Source organism: Zalophus californianus, chromosome 12, assembly GCF_009762305.2.
Source record: "Zalophus californianus isolate mZalCal1 chromosome 12, mZalCal1.pri.v2, whole genome shotgun sequence".
Taxonomy (NCBI): Eukaryota; Metazoa; Chordata; class Mammalia; order Carnivora; family Otariidae; genus Zalophus; species Zalophus californianus.
The window spans coordinates 101,380,319-101,394,989 of record NC_045606.1 but is presented as its reverse complement, the minus strand read 5'-3'; the positions used below and the strand labels follow the sequence as shown (position 1 = coordinate 101,394,989).

The 14,671-nt window shown below is 51.9% G+C and overlaps 1 protein-coding gene across 10 annotated transcripts in view; it reads left to right on the top strand.

Annotated features, from left to right (window-relative positions):
• The window catches only part of PRKAG2 (protein kinase AMP-activated non-catalytic subunit gamma 2), a 254,783-nt gene that overhangs the window by 99,590 nt on the left and 140,522 nt on the right, over nt 1–14,671 (top strand). Inside the window, exon 1 of one of the 10 annotated variants that reach the window (XM_027574194.2) lies at nt 9,595–10,148. The exons of the other annotated variants lie outside the window; for them this stretch is intronic. Within the exon in view, the coding sequence (XP_027429995.1) occupies nt 10,055–10,148 (94 nt within the window). The 5' untranslated portion in view covers nt 9,595–10,054. Of the gene's footprint in view, nt 1–9,594; nt 10,149–14,671 lie in introns of those variants that run through there. 10 annotated transcript variants of the gene reach the window in all.

Here is a 14,671-nt window from a genome sequence, read left to right as displayed (position 1 = left end):
TCCTGCCTCAGTTATTACAATGTCTGAGGCTTCCAGTTCCTCCACCCCTGCTCCAATACCTGCAGCTCCTCACTTGATCCCGTTGCCCCAAAACCTGCAGCTCCTCACTTGATCCCGTTGCCCCAACCCCTGCAGCTCCTCACTTGATCCCGTTGCCCTGCTAGCGGATGCCAGGGGCTATCTGACTGTAGTTTTGACCTGCCCTTCCCTCAGGACATCAGGCATCTTCTCATGCACTTATTGGCCATTTGTGTATCTTCTCTGGGCACATGTCTGTTCATTTTTCCATTGGGTTGTCTTTTTGTTGCTGAATTACAGAAGTTCTTTCTACATTCCAAATGCTGGACAGGTACCAGACGCGTGCTTTGCAGATTTCTTCTCCCTTTCTGTGGGCGGTTTTTTTCTCCCTCTTAATCGTGTGCTTTGCGGTAGAAAAACTTTTACTTTTGATGAGAGCAAGATCTTGATGACCAAAAATACCTTAACGTGTTGCTCCTTAGTCCTTGGCCCGTATGGACGCTTAGACTTGTTGAAATGAAGGGGTGGGGGGTGCCAGTGACCACAGCTCATTGACTCTGGAGACGCCAGGACAGGCTGATGGAGGAGGGGACTGCCTCATTGTCACCACATCGTGACGGGCTGCTCAGGGTCTGACCATCCCCTTAAAGCCTCCAGTGGGGGGAGAGCGAAGACAGCAGATTCTCCGGAGCATCCTTTCTGAGTTTCATCCTCTGACCTTCAAGGAGGACCTTGCTTGACTGCAGTGGGTCTAGTTTCTTTCCAGTGTTTCCTCTCGGTGGGGACATCGGAAGGGCACGCCACTCCAGCTCTTGTGTCTCATAGGCCTGGGGGAGGAGAACCTCCCACCTTCCCCCTTGCCCTCTGATCCTGCAGGGACGCTTGCTCCAGCAGCCCCAAGCCGCCTGAAGGGCAGGAAGCTGTGTTATTAGCACATTCTCCTCACTGGGGGAGGGTTGGGATAATGTTCCCCGCTAATCTTCCACCTCTGGGCCAGAGATAAGAGATAAAAGCCAGATATAGGCATGCGTGCCAGGAGATGCTCTTTCTTCATGCTGCTGCTTAAAACAGTGTTTCCTGACATTTTGCTTTTCTTTTTTTAGCCTTTGCTGAAGCAACGTACCGAGAATGCACCTTGCTGATTTTCCCTGCTGTAGATACTGATCCCCGTCTACGAGATTGTTTGTGTTTTATTTTGTTTTCTCCCCTCTACGTTTGAGTTTTCAGTAAAGCAGTTCACTCACATGATTAGGAAATCAAACAATTCGCCATGAGAGATATTGAAAGGCAATAATCCCTTACCCCACGCCACCAAGACCTAAAAGGAACCTTTTAAAATCGTGTACATATTCAGCTGTTTTATGGCTTATCAATGTTACAGCTTATATGTTTTCTTATTACGATGGATGATGACTACTCACCCCTCCAATCTTCAGTTTCCCGTCCGCTTTCCTTTTTTAAATTAATCAGCCTTTTCTTTTGTTACCCCCGCCAAGAGCCTTCTTAGACATTTGTTTCTAATCACCCCCTTGCAATTTTAGCAGAACAGATATACCACATATTATTTATGTATGATGTGTCTCTCTGCGCTTTATATGTGAAAAGAGTACATCCCCCTTCCCAAGAGCCATTTTCACCCCTTAGGGGCAGTATCAGCGCCCCCCCCCCCCGAGAATAATAATGTAATGGGAAAGGAAGTCGAAGTGAGTGATGTCAGTGAATACAGTAACATCTGACTAGTTTGGGATAAGGCCAATTTGAATTAGCCAACGATCTCAATTATGGAATACCATTTTTATATTTTGTCAACATCAAGAAGTGAACCAGCCACCCAAGTTAACTTTCTAGATATTTGAAATCTAGGTATTTGAAATCTAGATATTTGAAACTTAAGCCATTAAGCACCAAAACATGCATCTTTCTAAGTGCTTGATGCACTATACACTTTGTAGTTTTCTCGTTCAAAAGATATGAACTATAACTTCACTCTTTACAGAGGATTTAGGGTCCTCGCCAGATTGCCCCGTGGTGCAGCCTCGCATATCCAGCCAGCCAGCACTGAGCTACAAGGACTAGGTTCTGTATCACGAGGGCTGCTGACTCTCATCCTTCCCGTCTCCTTCCTCGGGCCAGCTACATGCTCTGCGGCAATGTTCTTGCCCAAATAGCACCGCCCCCACCCACCCATTGCAATGCGCTGCTAAGAACCAGTATTCTTTGTGCGTGGGGTTAAAAAGAGTAAATTATTAGTAGCAAAGTCCCTTGGTTCCTCATTGAAGAAATAAAATGCTTATGCTGTGAGTGTTTTGGCTTACGAGCAGGGTTTTGTCCAATTACTTCTGACTTCTGGGTCGGGATCAGGAGCAGGAACGGCACATGTCCCTGCTCCTCGCTCGGGTCCTGGCGCCTGCCTGGCCGGCCAGGCTAACGGATCCAGCACCCTCCCTGGAGACGCAGAGCCCAGGCGGCCAGCCCTGGGTCGGCGCCCAAGGAGGCTCCTTTCGGTAACTGAGGCTTTGCTCTGGCTTTTCCCACCGTGTCCTTGAGGCACTCGGAGTCTGAGCCCAGAGGGATCTTTCCGCGAAGGTTGAGACGATGCTGTCCACCTGTGAAATGCTCTGCGGCTTTCAAGATATTTTTTGCAGTTTTATCTAATTTGATTCGCTCAAAACTTCCGTGGAAGTTTTAGGGGAGAAAGGTGGAAGAATAAACTAAATGGCTCAAAATCACATTCTGGTATGTGAGCCTACGTGCTTTGTTTGACCTAAGTATTTCAAACCTTCCTTTTTATCATCTCGTTTGATAATATATTTCACTGTGCCAAAGAAACAGATTAAAGGCAAACGTCAACTCAGATCTCATAGTTTAAACCCATGGCTTCCAAATGTTGGAAGTGGAAAAGACCCTGGGGCCTCCTTGAGGAGCCCTGGATTCTGGAAAAGGGAAACCGTGCTTGGCTGCCCGGGAGGTGAAGGCCTAGGTGGCCATACTCTGTGGGAGTTGATGAGGTCTTGACCCTTGCCAAGGATTTTTGCACAGTCCTTTACCACTTTGGCCCTTCCAAGACATAACTCAGAGGATGAACTAAATGGAAAATCCAGATGCTCCAGCCTCTAGAATCTTTGGAATCTAGTTTTTGAAAGCCCCTGCTCTTCAGCCCCTGAGCCCAGGGTTCACCCCGGATTGCCTGAATGCTAGGATTAGGAGCAGCTCTGGTTTCTGGCACCTCTCTTGGCCTGGCAGAGAGACCCCAGGGCCTGCAAGGGCCATGAGGAGGGATTAAGTAAGGCCCCCAACTGGGGGGCCCCATAGGGCACATGATGCCCCATGGAAGACTGTAAGACCATCTAGGGATTCATACTTTTAGGTGTTGTACTTGGGCATGCTAAAAATAATTATTGCCATTGTTTTTCACTCTTCCTGAACACTTCTGTACTCTGAAAGATGATACCCCCATTGTCACTGGGTTTAGATGTCACTGGTGTGAGTTGAACTCTTTAGGCTGAGGTGGTCTGTCTTTGCCAAAAAAATCACCCTCTTGTCACTCAAACTGGAGCCTCGTGGGGGAGCGGTGAGTGACCGTGACCGTGCTGGAGTGACGCGCAAGTGGGCACGGGGGCCTGAGTCAGGGTGAGGATGCGTCACTCTCCAGAGCCTTGGCCTCATAAACAGCTCTGGGACGGGACACGGAAGGCCCCTATGAAGTGACACGGCAGTCTCACTCAGAGTCAAGTGCCACGGTGACCTTTAGAACTTTCCATGAAATATGACACAGTCTTTTGCAACCAGCAGGACAGCACTAGCAACTATGTGCTACGGCGCACTGTGGCTCCCACGCCCAGGGCACCCGCTTTCCTCTTACACAATGGGATTTTGTTTGGCTCACAGACTCTCAGGGATCTGGGTGCTTTTCAGGTACTGTCACATGATCCTGAAAGGTTTTCGGAGTCAATTTTCAGTCCAACTGTCTTTATTTACTCTTCCCACATCCCGACAGAGAAGAGGCAACCCGAGGTCCTAAATGCCACTGGACGGGGGTGGGGGGGCCAGTGACCCCGTGTCTAACCCCAGCCCTACCACTGGCCTCCCCTGGGATCCTGGGTAAATCAGTTTGCTTCTCTGAATTGTAAGGGCTGCCCTCTGACCTCCCTGTGTGGTAGGGAAACCCTGAGGAAAAGTCTGTATCCTCTGTTCCAGCGGAAGGCGGAAGGTGTCCCTAACAGGGTGGGACCCCGCCCCTCCCCATGGCAGCCAGGCCCCGCCCTTCTGGCTGCTTCTGTGTGCACCTGGGCCTAGTCCACAGCCCTGCAGCCTCAGGTGCGAGGGCACGCTTGAGGGGTACATCGGGCTTGTGACCCCCTTGTGACCATATGGTGAATCGTTCACAGCTGACCTAACACGGTCCACAAGTGGCCTCCATGATAAAGTTTTGGGGCTTGGAAAGATTTTATTTTAATATAATTGGAAATCCAGAGGGAGGGTGGGCTTCAGGGGGGATTGCTCCTGTGGGTCATCCCTGGACTGCCCCGCCTGAGCTTCCGAGGGAGGAGGATGGGATGGTCTCCGTGACCTTTGTGGCCCCATGAGGACCCCCTCAGCGGTAGGGCCCCCTGCTGCTGCACATCTGTGTGTACAGGGATGGGGTGACAAGGGGAGCTTGGCATCAACCGTGGGGTGGGGTCTACCGCAGAGAGGGGACGAGTCCTGGTTGAAGCCACGGCCACAGGCCTGGAATGGGACCAAGTTATGGGGACAGCAGATGCCTTATGTCTTAGCGCTTGCCCCCAGGCTGTGGGAACAAGGCCTCCCGGATCACTAGTGGAGAACTTCCAATGATTGCCCTGGGTTACGTGCGTTTCGGGGCCACTGGGGTCACCAGAGAGGTCTCGCACACACAGCTCTGTGAACGTGTAAATGCTCATGGCATGGAGAGAGGGTGGCACAGGGAGGGCACAAGAGCTTTCTGTCCACCGGCATCCTGAGGCAATGGTGAGGGAGCGCTGTCCTGAGCTCCCGTCTGCGGTCCCCATGGTGTCCGCTCTCTTCCACCTCTCCTCTGTCCAGCAACGCCACTGGTTAGACAGTCACCTCCGCACTCTGGCTTCTTCTGCCTGGTTTGCAGTATTCGCACAGGCCAAGACCAGTCCACCAGGTAAAATGCAAGCATTAGGGGAAGGGGACCCATTCCCCATTGTCACGCGGTGGCCCTGCCGTCAGCCCTACCCTGCGGATGCTGCCTGAGGGTGAGTGCAGACTTTTGGCTGACTGAGGGCAGTGGAGGCATCACAACAGCCTCCCTAGGCTCCTGGGCCTCCAGTAGAGGCAGCCCCGGGGTCAGGATATGCCCCAAGGTGACGGGGAAGCGGGGGGACAGTGGGCACAGAGCACAACCTGCTTCTCTTCCCCGGCCCACCTCCCAGCCCACGAGCCACCTCGAAGAACTCATCCACCAAGTGCTGATTCTGCTTCTCCTCTGGGGTAAGATTCCCAGTGCCGGGGAGCGTTCAGCACGGCTGGGGAGAGAAGCAGCACACAAACACGCAGAATGACGGAGCAAGCTCACCGCACACCATGCCTCCTGGAAGCACTACTCTTCACGGGCTCTTTTCTTTTTCTGGTTGTCAGGTGTAGGTTTACAGTCGAAAAACTACAATTCCGGCAACAGCAAAAGCGAACAACACAATTTGAATTACCCAGAATTCTGCCCCTCCCCAAACCTTGTAGAACCCCCAGCGTGGTGCCTGGGGAGGCTGCGTTCCCTCCGCCTGGGGCAAGTGCGAGGACAGAAGGCATCTCCTGCCCCAGGTGCCTGGCCCTAGTTCAGGCTTCCAGCTATGGCCCCAACAAGTGATTTGCAAAGTGTGATCTAGAAAGGCACAGACCCTTTAAAAATACATTTTAAAAGACAGTTCCAGAGTCACCTGGGTGGCTCAGTTGGTTAAGTGCCTGCCTTCGGCTCAGGTCATGATCTCGGGGTCCTGGGATCGAGCCCCACGGTGGGCTCCCTGCTCCGTGGGGAGCCTGCTTCTCCCTCTGCCTCTGTCCCTTCCCCCCACTCGTGCTCTCTGCTCGCTCTCATGCTCTCTCTCTCATAAATACATATTTTTTTAAAAAAATTTTTAAAAAATGACAGTTCCAACTTGGGAGCCATTAGTTCCTTTTTTTTCCCCGCCCTTCTCTTAAAAAAAAAAAAAAAATCCCCATGTAAGGAAAGCCTTCCATCGGAACATCCTCCCGCTAGCTGAGTCACCGCTGCGTAAAGCCGTGTTGCCCTCGTTCGTTTGAGACCATCAGCTGGTGGAAACGGTGAAGAAGGCAGTGAGTGACCATCTCTTCGAGCTCCTCAGTCACAGTGCCGAAGGCAAGGTCCTGGGTCACTTCACCTGCAGTGTGAATGTGTCCCCTCTGCCGGCGTGTCAGCGTTTGTCTCTAATTGTGGAATAAAAAGTGTTGTCCCCAGCTGAAGGAATTCCAGGCACGTGTGAGTCAAACAGGAAGACCCCAGTGGTGAGCGAGCCAGTTGTTAAATTATCAGGAATTTTGCAAGCCTGTCCATCCCCCACTGGTGCCTTGAAATGCGCCACTGTTGGAGAATTTATACCACGGAATGTGACCGGCCCTGTCCCCCCCTCCCGCCTCCCAGAGATCGGCCTGCTCAGCACTTCCCAGGACACCACTGCTTCTCCAGTTCTGAAATCGGGTGTCGCCAACAGCTTTTTCCTCTGCTCTTGGGTAAAACCAACCCTGGGAAGAACATATCAAGTGAGGTCGAAAAAGTACATGTTGGCGTAGGTGGGGTCTCCGGGGATTTGTGTCCATGTCAGGCTGAAAGCTGCACTTTACCTTCTATCTCAAGCTTTCCAGGATCCATCATCGTGCAGGACAGGGAACTATCCTGGGCCAAAACCTTTCTGTGGAATCAGACCAAGTCCACCATTTCTTTCCAGAATGTTCTGTTACCATCTCAGTAACAGAACAGTGGTCCTGAATGATCTGGGTAATACTTTTCTTCTCTCTGCCTAAGTTGACACGTCCTTACGTGCCTCAGACACTCCTATCGAGTGAATTCTGATGGTGTGGAGCCCAGAGCTGAGCACAGCAGCGTGTCCCGGCCGAGCCGCACGGAGGAGACAAGTTCTTCCAACTTGTTGGCTATGTGATCCTGGTCAAGCTACCTCTCTGACTCTGTTGTTGATCTTTTTTTTTTTTTTTTTTTTTAAGATTTTATTTATTTGAGCGAGAGCATGAGTCGGGGGAGGGGCAGGGGGAGAGGGAGAAGCAGACTCCCTGCTGAGCAGGGACCCCCCCCCCCCACAATGTGGGACTCGATCCCAGGACTCCGGGATCATGACCCGAGCCAAAGGCAGATGCTTAAACTGTTGAGTCACCCAGGCGCCCCTATTGTTCATCTTTAAATAAAATGGTATAAATAATGCCTGCCCCACAGGATGGTGGGGAGATTGCAATAAGATGGTAACTGTGAGGTGACCAGCACTCCAGCTGGGCTTGTGGTAGGCACTCAACAAATGGGTTTTATTATTTTACTAATTAAAATACAGTTCTTAGAGGACAAGAATGTCTTTGAATTATTCATAGCACTAATCTCCTCCATCAGCAACTGTCCTGTACATTTGGTTTAATAACTACTTGATGAGTGAGTGACCGCGAAGCAAAGCACAGAACCGCCAAGCACACCAAAGTTACTGTTTACTTTCCACGCGAATTTACACTCGCTCATGTTTAGCCGCCAAGCTTTGAAATGTTATCTCTCACTACATTCTTTTTCATATAGTACAAGAATATTATATTGGCTTAGACAAAAACTTTTCGTTTTCCTTTTAATCAAATATGCCCCTTTGTTACCGAAACACGTGTTTAGTAGCCTTTTCCTAAAGAAGTTCTGCTTTGCTTTTATTTTTTTAAAGATTTTATTTATTTCCTTGATAGAGAGACAGCCAGAGAGCACAAATAGAAGGGCAGAGGCAGAGGGGGAAGCAGGCTCCCAAGCGAGCAGGGAGCCCGATGCGGGGCTCGATCCCAGGACCCTGCGATCATGACCTGAGCCGAAGGCAGATGCTCAACCAACTGAGCCACCCAGGTGCCCCGCTTTCCCCATTTTAAAATGGGAAAAACCTACCTGTGCTTTTTCAGAGTTTAATCCCAGTAAGTATGGGCTACCATATTTAACAACGAGGGAGATGATCCCCTCGTACATTGGGAGACCCAGCTGGGTGTAGGTCTTGCAACTTGTTCTGGGGACGTCTCCTGTCCTCTGGACTCTCCAACCCTCAAGGCCAGCTCACGTGCTCCCTTCCAAGGGGGGCCGTGCAGTTGCCCCTCCATCCATCTGTGCTGATGGCACTCATTGTCCAGACTAGCCACTTGCCGTTAATCACATACAGCTTTTTTTATTCAGTTTCTATTGCTTTACGGTTTATCCTTGTCATTTGCAAATTCCTTGAGGGCAAAACTATTTTGTTTGTTCATTCATGCATCCTTGCTACAAATATTTGATCACTGTTTCTGTCCATCAGTCCCAGCAGGAAAGAAAAGGCACACCGAACAGCCATTGGAAGTTCAGACTTCTGGAAGTCGATGAAATCCTAATGTGATCGAGTCTTGTCTTGATACACAGAAGGGGGAAACTGAGGCCCAGAAATGGGAAGTAACTGTTCAAGATCAGAAAGCCAGTCAGGAGCACATCCTGTAACTTCCCTTTAATCTAGTGAAGATATCAGAAAAAAAAATTTTTTTTAATTTATTTTTCTATCTCATATTTTTAAACTTTGGTTTATTAGTTGCAAAACACATATGAGGTTTTTGTTGTGTTTTATTAGATCAGGGTTTGGCTTAGGAGTCAAGGAGATTGGAATTCTAGCCCTGGTTCTGCCATTAGCTACAGGACCTTGGGCAAGTCCCACCCCCTTCCTGAGCCTCAACTTCCCCACCTGTAATGGAAGGGGGTTGGACTAGATCCTTTCTAAAATCTCTAAAAGCTGTCTTCCGAGGGGGGCGCCTGGGTGGCTCAGTCGGTTAAGTGTCCAACTCTTGAGTTTAGCTCATGTCTTGATTTCAGGGTTGTGAGTTCAAGCCCCATGTTGGGCTCCCTGTGGGCATGGAGCCTACTTATAAATAAATAAGTACATAAATACATAAATTAAAGCAAGCTCTGTCATTCTACAGTTCTTAAGCCCAGGGCTCAAATTGTGCATTTGCTGAAGAACCTTCCGGTGAATGCCAGGGCCCCCCCCCCCCACCGTATCCCCGTCTCACAGGTGGTCTTGCATCTTTCATCGTGAAGGAGCATGAGCTGAAATAGATTCAGTGATTTCCAGCCCAGAGACCTGTGGCTCCTCCACCAAGAAGCAGCCGGAGCCTTCTGACCCCGTGGAGCTCTGGAACACATGAATCAAAATAGTTGTGTGATGTCATGTCATAATGGGAATGTGCTCCGGCCAATCGGTGCCAAGAATTGTCTGTCCAGGGCGGTTTCCTTTTACAGTCTTTTTAAAGAGACATCTGCAGATCTGCACATGACCGGCGGGCCTGGGCTCCGCTTGCCTATTTAGTCTTACCTCCTTCTCTGATTTTAAGGAGGAAAAGCCCTGCAGTGTGTGAGTGCGCAGCTGACCTCAGCTACATAGACAAACCCACTGGCAGCATCTGCCCGTGCTCCCGGCAGCTTCTTGCCTACTTCAGGACAGCGGGCTGCTCCGGCAGCTGTGGCCGGAGGTGTGCAGGGGAGGACGGCTGTGCTCTCTCTCGGAGGAAGGACTGCAGTGGGGTTGCCCCGCGAGTCCCGCGGCGGCTGCTGGCCCCGAGAGTGACCCGTCCTGTGTTGGGGTGAGGGCTCCTGGCCGGGACACCTGGACTCACGGGGCCGTGTCTCTAAGCTCTTGGTGGCTGAGGCTGCTGGGTGCCCCACACCGGCCGGCTGATGCTGCACCCCTCCCGGCTCCCGGCCACCTGGTGCTGACCCAGGTTCGACGGGGCTTGGTATGGTCACCTGTCACTGCTCCTGTGGCCACAGCTCCTCATGAAGCGTTTCGGCAGTCTCAGGGGGAGCAAGAAGCACAAGGACCCAAACCGGAGCACTGAGAGGCGCCAGTCGGAGCCCCATGGCCTTTTTGGTAGGACGCTGCCCTTTGCCCCACTCTCTGCTGGTCCGTACCACAGGAGGGAAACCCCATGGCGTGCGTGCGTGCATGTGCATAGCCTCCTAAGCGGTCGCTGTGTGCGGGTGTAATTGCCAGGCCGGAGTTAGAGGACTACGTTGACAGGTGCCTCCTTATTGATGGTAATGCTTATCATGAATTGCCCAACGCTACTCTGAGACTGTCCCCTCTGTTTTACCCCACCTGGCCCAATGAGGTTAGCGATCAGTTGGATTGTCATCCATTTAGGCAAAACCAGCGGCTTGGGAAAAAGAAAGAATGGGTTGGAACTGTTGTTTTTGGCTGTTCAAGATGAAACGTGTGTGTGTAGAGAAAGCTAGTGTCGGGCGTCAAGGGGACGGACCCTTCGCCCATATCACTGAGGAATCGGACGGATCAAGGGTTAATGGGGGAGCAAAAAGCACCCGCCTGATTTGTGTCCCCTGGGGGAGAAGTTTGCTTTGTGGTCTCCCTGGCTTCTGGGGCCTTCCACAGCCTCCTCACACGTGAGGGTTGGGACCACTGTGACCGGGACATGTGGGGGAGGGTCTGCGATTCAGTACTTCCAGTGACCTATGGCTTTGGGGTAGGTTTCCCTCTGTCTGAACGCGTTCTCAGCTCACAGAGGCCTGGCTAAGACCTGCCCGCTCAAAATCAGATGGGAGGCTCCTTCATTTTAAGTTCCTGGTGGCTCCTGCCTTTCTGACGTGGGATGTTCCCGAGCACCCCGCTGTGAGATGGAGCAACAGGGCCCCGCACACATCCCAGAGATAGTGAAGATGGGGAAGCAGAGCAGTGCCTGAAATTGTGCCCTTTGAGTGGCACATGACGTGGTACATGGCCAAAGTAAATAAATAAATAAATAGTCCTTTTGTGTAGTAGGGAAATGACTTTGGCAAAACATCTAGGCAGTATGTGAAAATTAAAAGGTGAATATACAACTCGCTGACATAGCTTGCTGATCCAATTTAACCAGCTACTTCCAGCTCTGGCGGCCCTGGTGGGAGGATGGTGACCCTGGGGAGTGTGACCAGCTCTGGAACCAGGAACCAAGGAGTAGTATCTGATCGGATGCTACGGGGAAGTTAGGTAGGAGCTCAACGCCTGTTCCTTGCCTGGGGAAGGAATGGCAGATGTCCTGGACTTGAGTCATAGATGTGGTTTAAAAAGAAGACTTTTTTAAAAAATAGTAAAGCAGCAGGGCGCCTGGGTGGCTCAGTCGTTAAGCGGCTGTCTTCAGCTCAGGACATGGTCCCGGGGTCCTGGGATCGAGCCCCGCGTGGGGCTCCCTGCTCGGCGGGAAGCCTGCTTCTCCCTCTCCCACTCCCCCTGCTTGTGTTCCTGCTCTCGCTGTTTCTGTCAAATAAATAAAATCTTTAAAAAGAAATAGTAAAGTGATAAACACTCATTTACCTTAGAATTAAATCTGAACCCAATATTTAACTAAAAGTCTCGTTTTGCTAACGGGGACGGGCAGGCCCATTATTAAGAGCCTATTATTTGCCAGACTGTGGTTTCTCCTCTCACGTTTAAAATTTGGCTGTCATCATGTCTCCTACGCTTCTGAGATCAAAAATAATATTTGTATGTCGACCAAGTTTTCTAAGTGCTCACATGCAAATGCCAGCTCTGACCAGGGTCAGGAAAATCAGGGCTCCCTCCAGAACATTCCTCTGGGGTTTGGGAAGCAGGCTGAGGCCACTCGAGGTGGCCGGAGTGCAGGCATCCAAGCTTGTGGTGTGTCCTGGTTTTCTTTTCGTCAGGGTCTCCATGCGCAAGGAGCCAAGAACAAGGCCACATGGCAGGTGTTGGGCGGGGAGACATCAAATGAAGGAAAAACAGTGTGTCCACTGGGCATTCTCCACCCTCTGCGCCTCGCTGACCCTCACCCACCTCTCCAGACTTGGCTTAACCATCCCTCCCCTAAAGCCTGGTCACCCGTTCTGTGATCTCCTGGCTTCTCAGGGACAGGGATGTGGCCCCAAAGGAGAATTCAGTCTGTCGTTCTGACCCCATCGCACTATGCTCTCGCTGCAGAATTACTGGTCATGGGATGCCTTGTTCCTGGTTATCGAGTAGGTATTGCTTTGGGGTTCTTATTTTCCGAACTCTACTCCTTCCTATGGTCATTCAGGTAGCAAAGAATTCTAGAGGGAGCCTCTTCTGCCCCCAAGAAAGCTTCCATGAGGGTGGTGACCGTGTCTGTCCTGTACTTGGGCTCCATTTCCCTCAACTCAAGCACACTCCGGTAGTTGGCACGGGCTCTGCACGCCCCAGGGCCGTGCCCACTGTCCCAGGAGCCGCTCACTGTGTCCTCGGCTCCAGTGGAGGGCGGAGCTGTGCCCCGTGGGAGGAGGTGCACTTTGTCTCACTGGCTGGTGTTTCTGCAGTTCCTCAGGCCGAGACACCTCTTTGCTGCACACGTGCGCACATGTACGAGCGTGCACACACTTGCATCCAGCTGTCTCCACAGCCTCCCGACCGGCCGGAGCGACTGGGGGAATCAGGCCACAGCCGATCAGCAACCACGAAGTCCATTTGTATTTGCCTGGATGGCATTTTCCTTTGGAAGTGCGGGGCTCTCGTTGGGATTTGGAATCCTTCAAGCCTTGCGATAAAACACCCTTGAGGGTTCGGATTCATGAAAAGCTCATCCCTTTTGACCTCAGAGGCTCGCGTCTACCCAGCTCCCCTGCAAAGCAAAGCAAGCGGCTCAGGTTTTCATTCTCCGTGTGATCTATAAGTAATGATTTCGACTTTTCCAGCCTCTCTGGTCCACAGACATCCAGATTATGTAGACAAAGGGCCTGTGGCGATAATAATAAAAATGTAAAAGGAAGATTAGGAAGGATCGTGCTAATCAGACAAGAGAATTGGCTGCAGCAACTTTTCTGTCCTCTGCAATTAGAAGGGGGTAGTAGTAAAAGCTATATGTACCTGGAGTCTTAAGAGATCCCTTCTGAGGACCATCCTAGAGATGGGAAGCCAAGGGGTGCATCAGGAAGCTGGCTCTCTGTCCCCATGTCGCCGGGTCTAAGTGACGCTGAAGACCAGAACCTCTGCTGGGTCTTTGTGCTGCTACGGGGAGCCTCCCCTTCCGTTAGCCCTCTTCCAGATAAATGTATAATCACTTCTGGAACAAAACTCCAGAGTTCCTCGTGCCCAGATACACTCACCCTCCCACCCCGCCCGTCTCAGCCACCTTGCCCTCTGTGAATGCAAGCGGAGCCCACGGTGGGGCATGGTGCAGGGGGAATTGTCCCTCGCCCTTCGCCTCAAGCAGAGGGCTGGGCTGGAGAGTGATGTCGTCTATGCTCCATCCTGCCTCCCCCAGCTGTCCCCTCTCCCTCTGCTCCCTGCTCGTCCCTCATGGTCTTCGTGCAGTTGGAGCTGCCTCGAAAGATACCAGAGCTCCTTCAGTCTCTCGTTCAAAGGCATGTCCTTACCTCTCTGTCATGGAAATCCTCAAGTATATAGAGAAGTAGAGAGAACAGCGTCATACACCCATTGTCAGGCTCAGCGAGGCCCGGTGCTCTGCCAGTCCCACCAGCGTCTGAGCTGATGTTTTAAATTGTGGGGAAGTAAGATTTACCATCTTCCCCACTTTTAAGTGCACAGTTCCAGTAGCAGTAAGTACATTCACACTGTTCAACTATCATCGCCATCCATCTCCAGAACTTTCCATCCTCCCCGGCCCCTGGCACCCACCTTTCAACTCTCTGTCTCTCTGTGTTGACGCTCTAGGACCTCATACAAGTGTAGTCACACAGTGTTTGTCCTTTGCATCTGGCTTGTTCAACAGACAAGTGAGCCTTCGTTTGCGATGCCAGGTGGTGGTGAGCGCGGCAGAGGAAGAGGCAGGACGAGGGGTCGGCCACCTGGGCGGGAGGTCTCCTCTGCCAGGGCTCGAGGGGCAGGAGGAAGCGGGCCGTGCAGATCCCGGTGGTCAGGTCCTTCCGGACAGATGGAAGGCCAGGCGCTGAGGAGGGACACCCTTGCTGTGTTCCAGAAGCGGCAACAGGCCAGCGTGTGGACGGCAGGAAGCAGAGCCAATCTCCCACCGTGTGGGAGGGGGAGCCCGGCGGCCAGTTTATTCATGGTCATGTGGGCATGCAGAGGACTCGGGGTTGTACCTGCGGGGGATGGAGCCCCCGCGGGCCTGAGAAGAGCACTGATGGGCTCTGAGGGCTGGGCCTTCCCCACGGCCACGTGCAGGGGCAGCCCTGGGACTGAGCCCCCACCCTGCCTCTCCGTGGGCCTGGTGCCCACCTGGAACCGCCCAGCCCCGGCTCCCATTCTCTGTGCTGAATTTGTGCTCACACAGAAGACTCCTGGAGACCCAGCATCTCGTCTGCAGGGATCAAGGCCAGGGCATTCTGGGGGTTTCAGACTCTGTAGCAGTCAGGGGTGGAGGTGTTTGGGATTACAGGAGGGCATTTACTGGTGTTCCTCAGGGCAGTGCACAGTTTAGGAACGCTCATCTCAGCTAGAACTCGAGG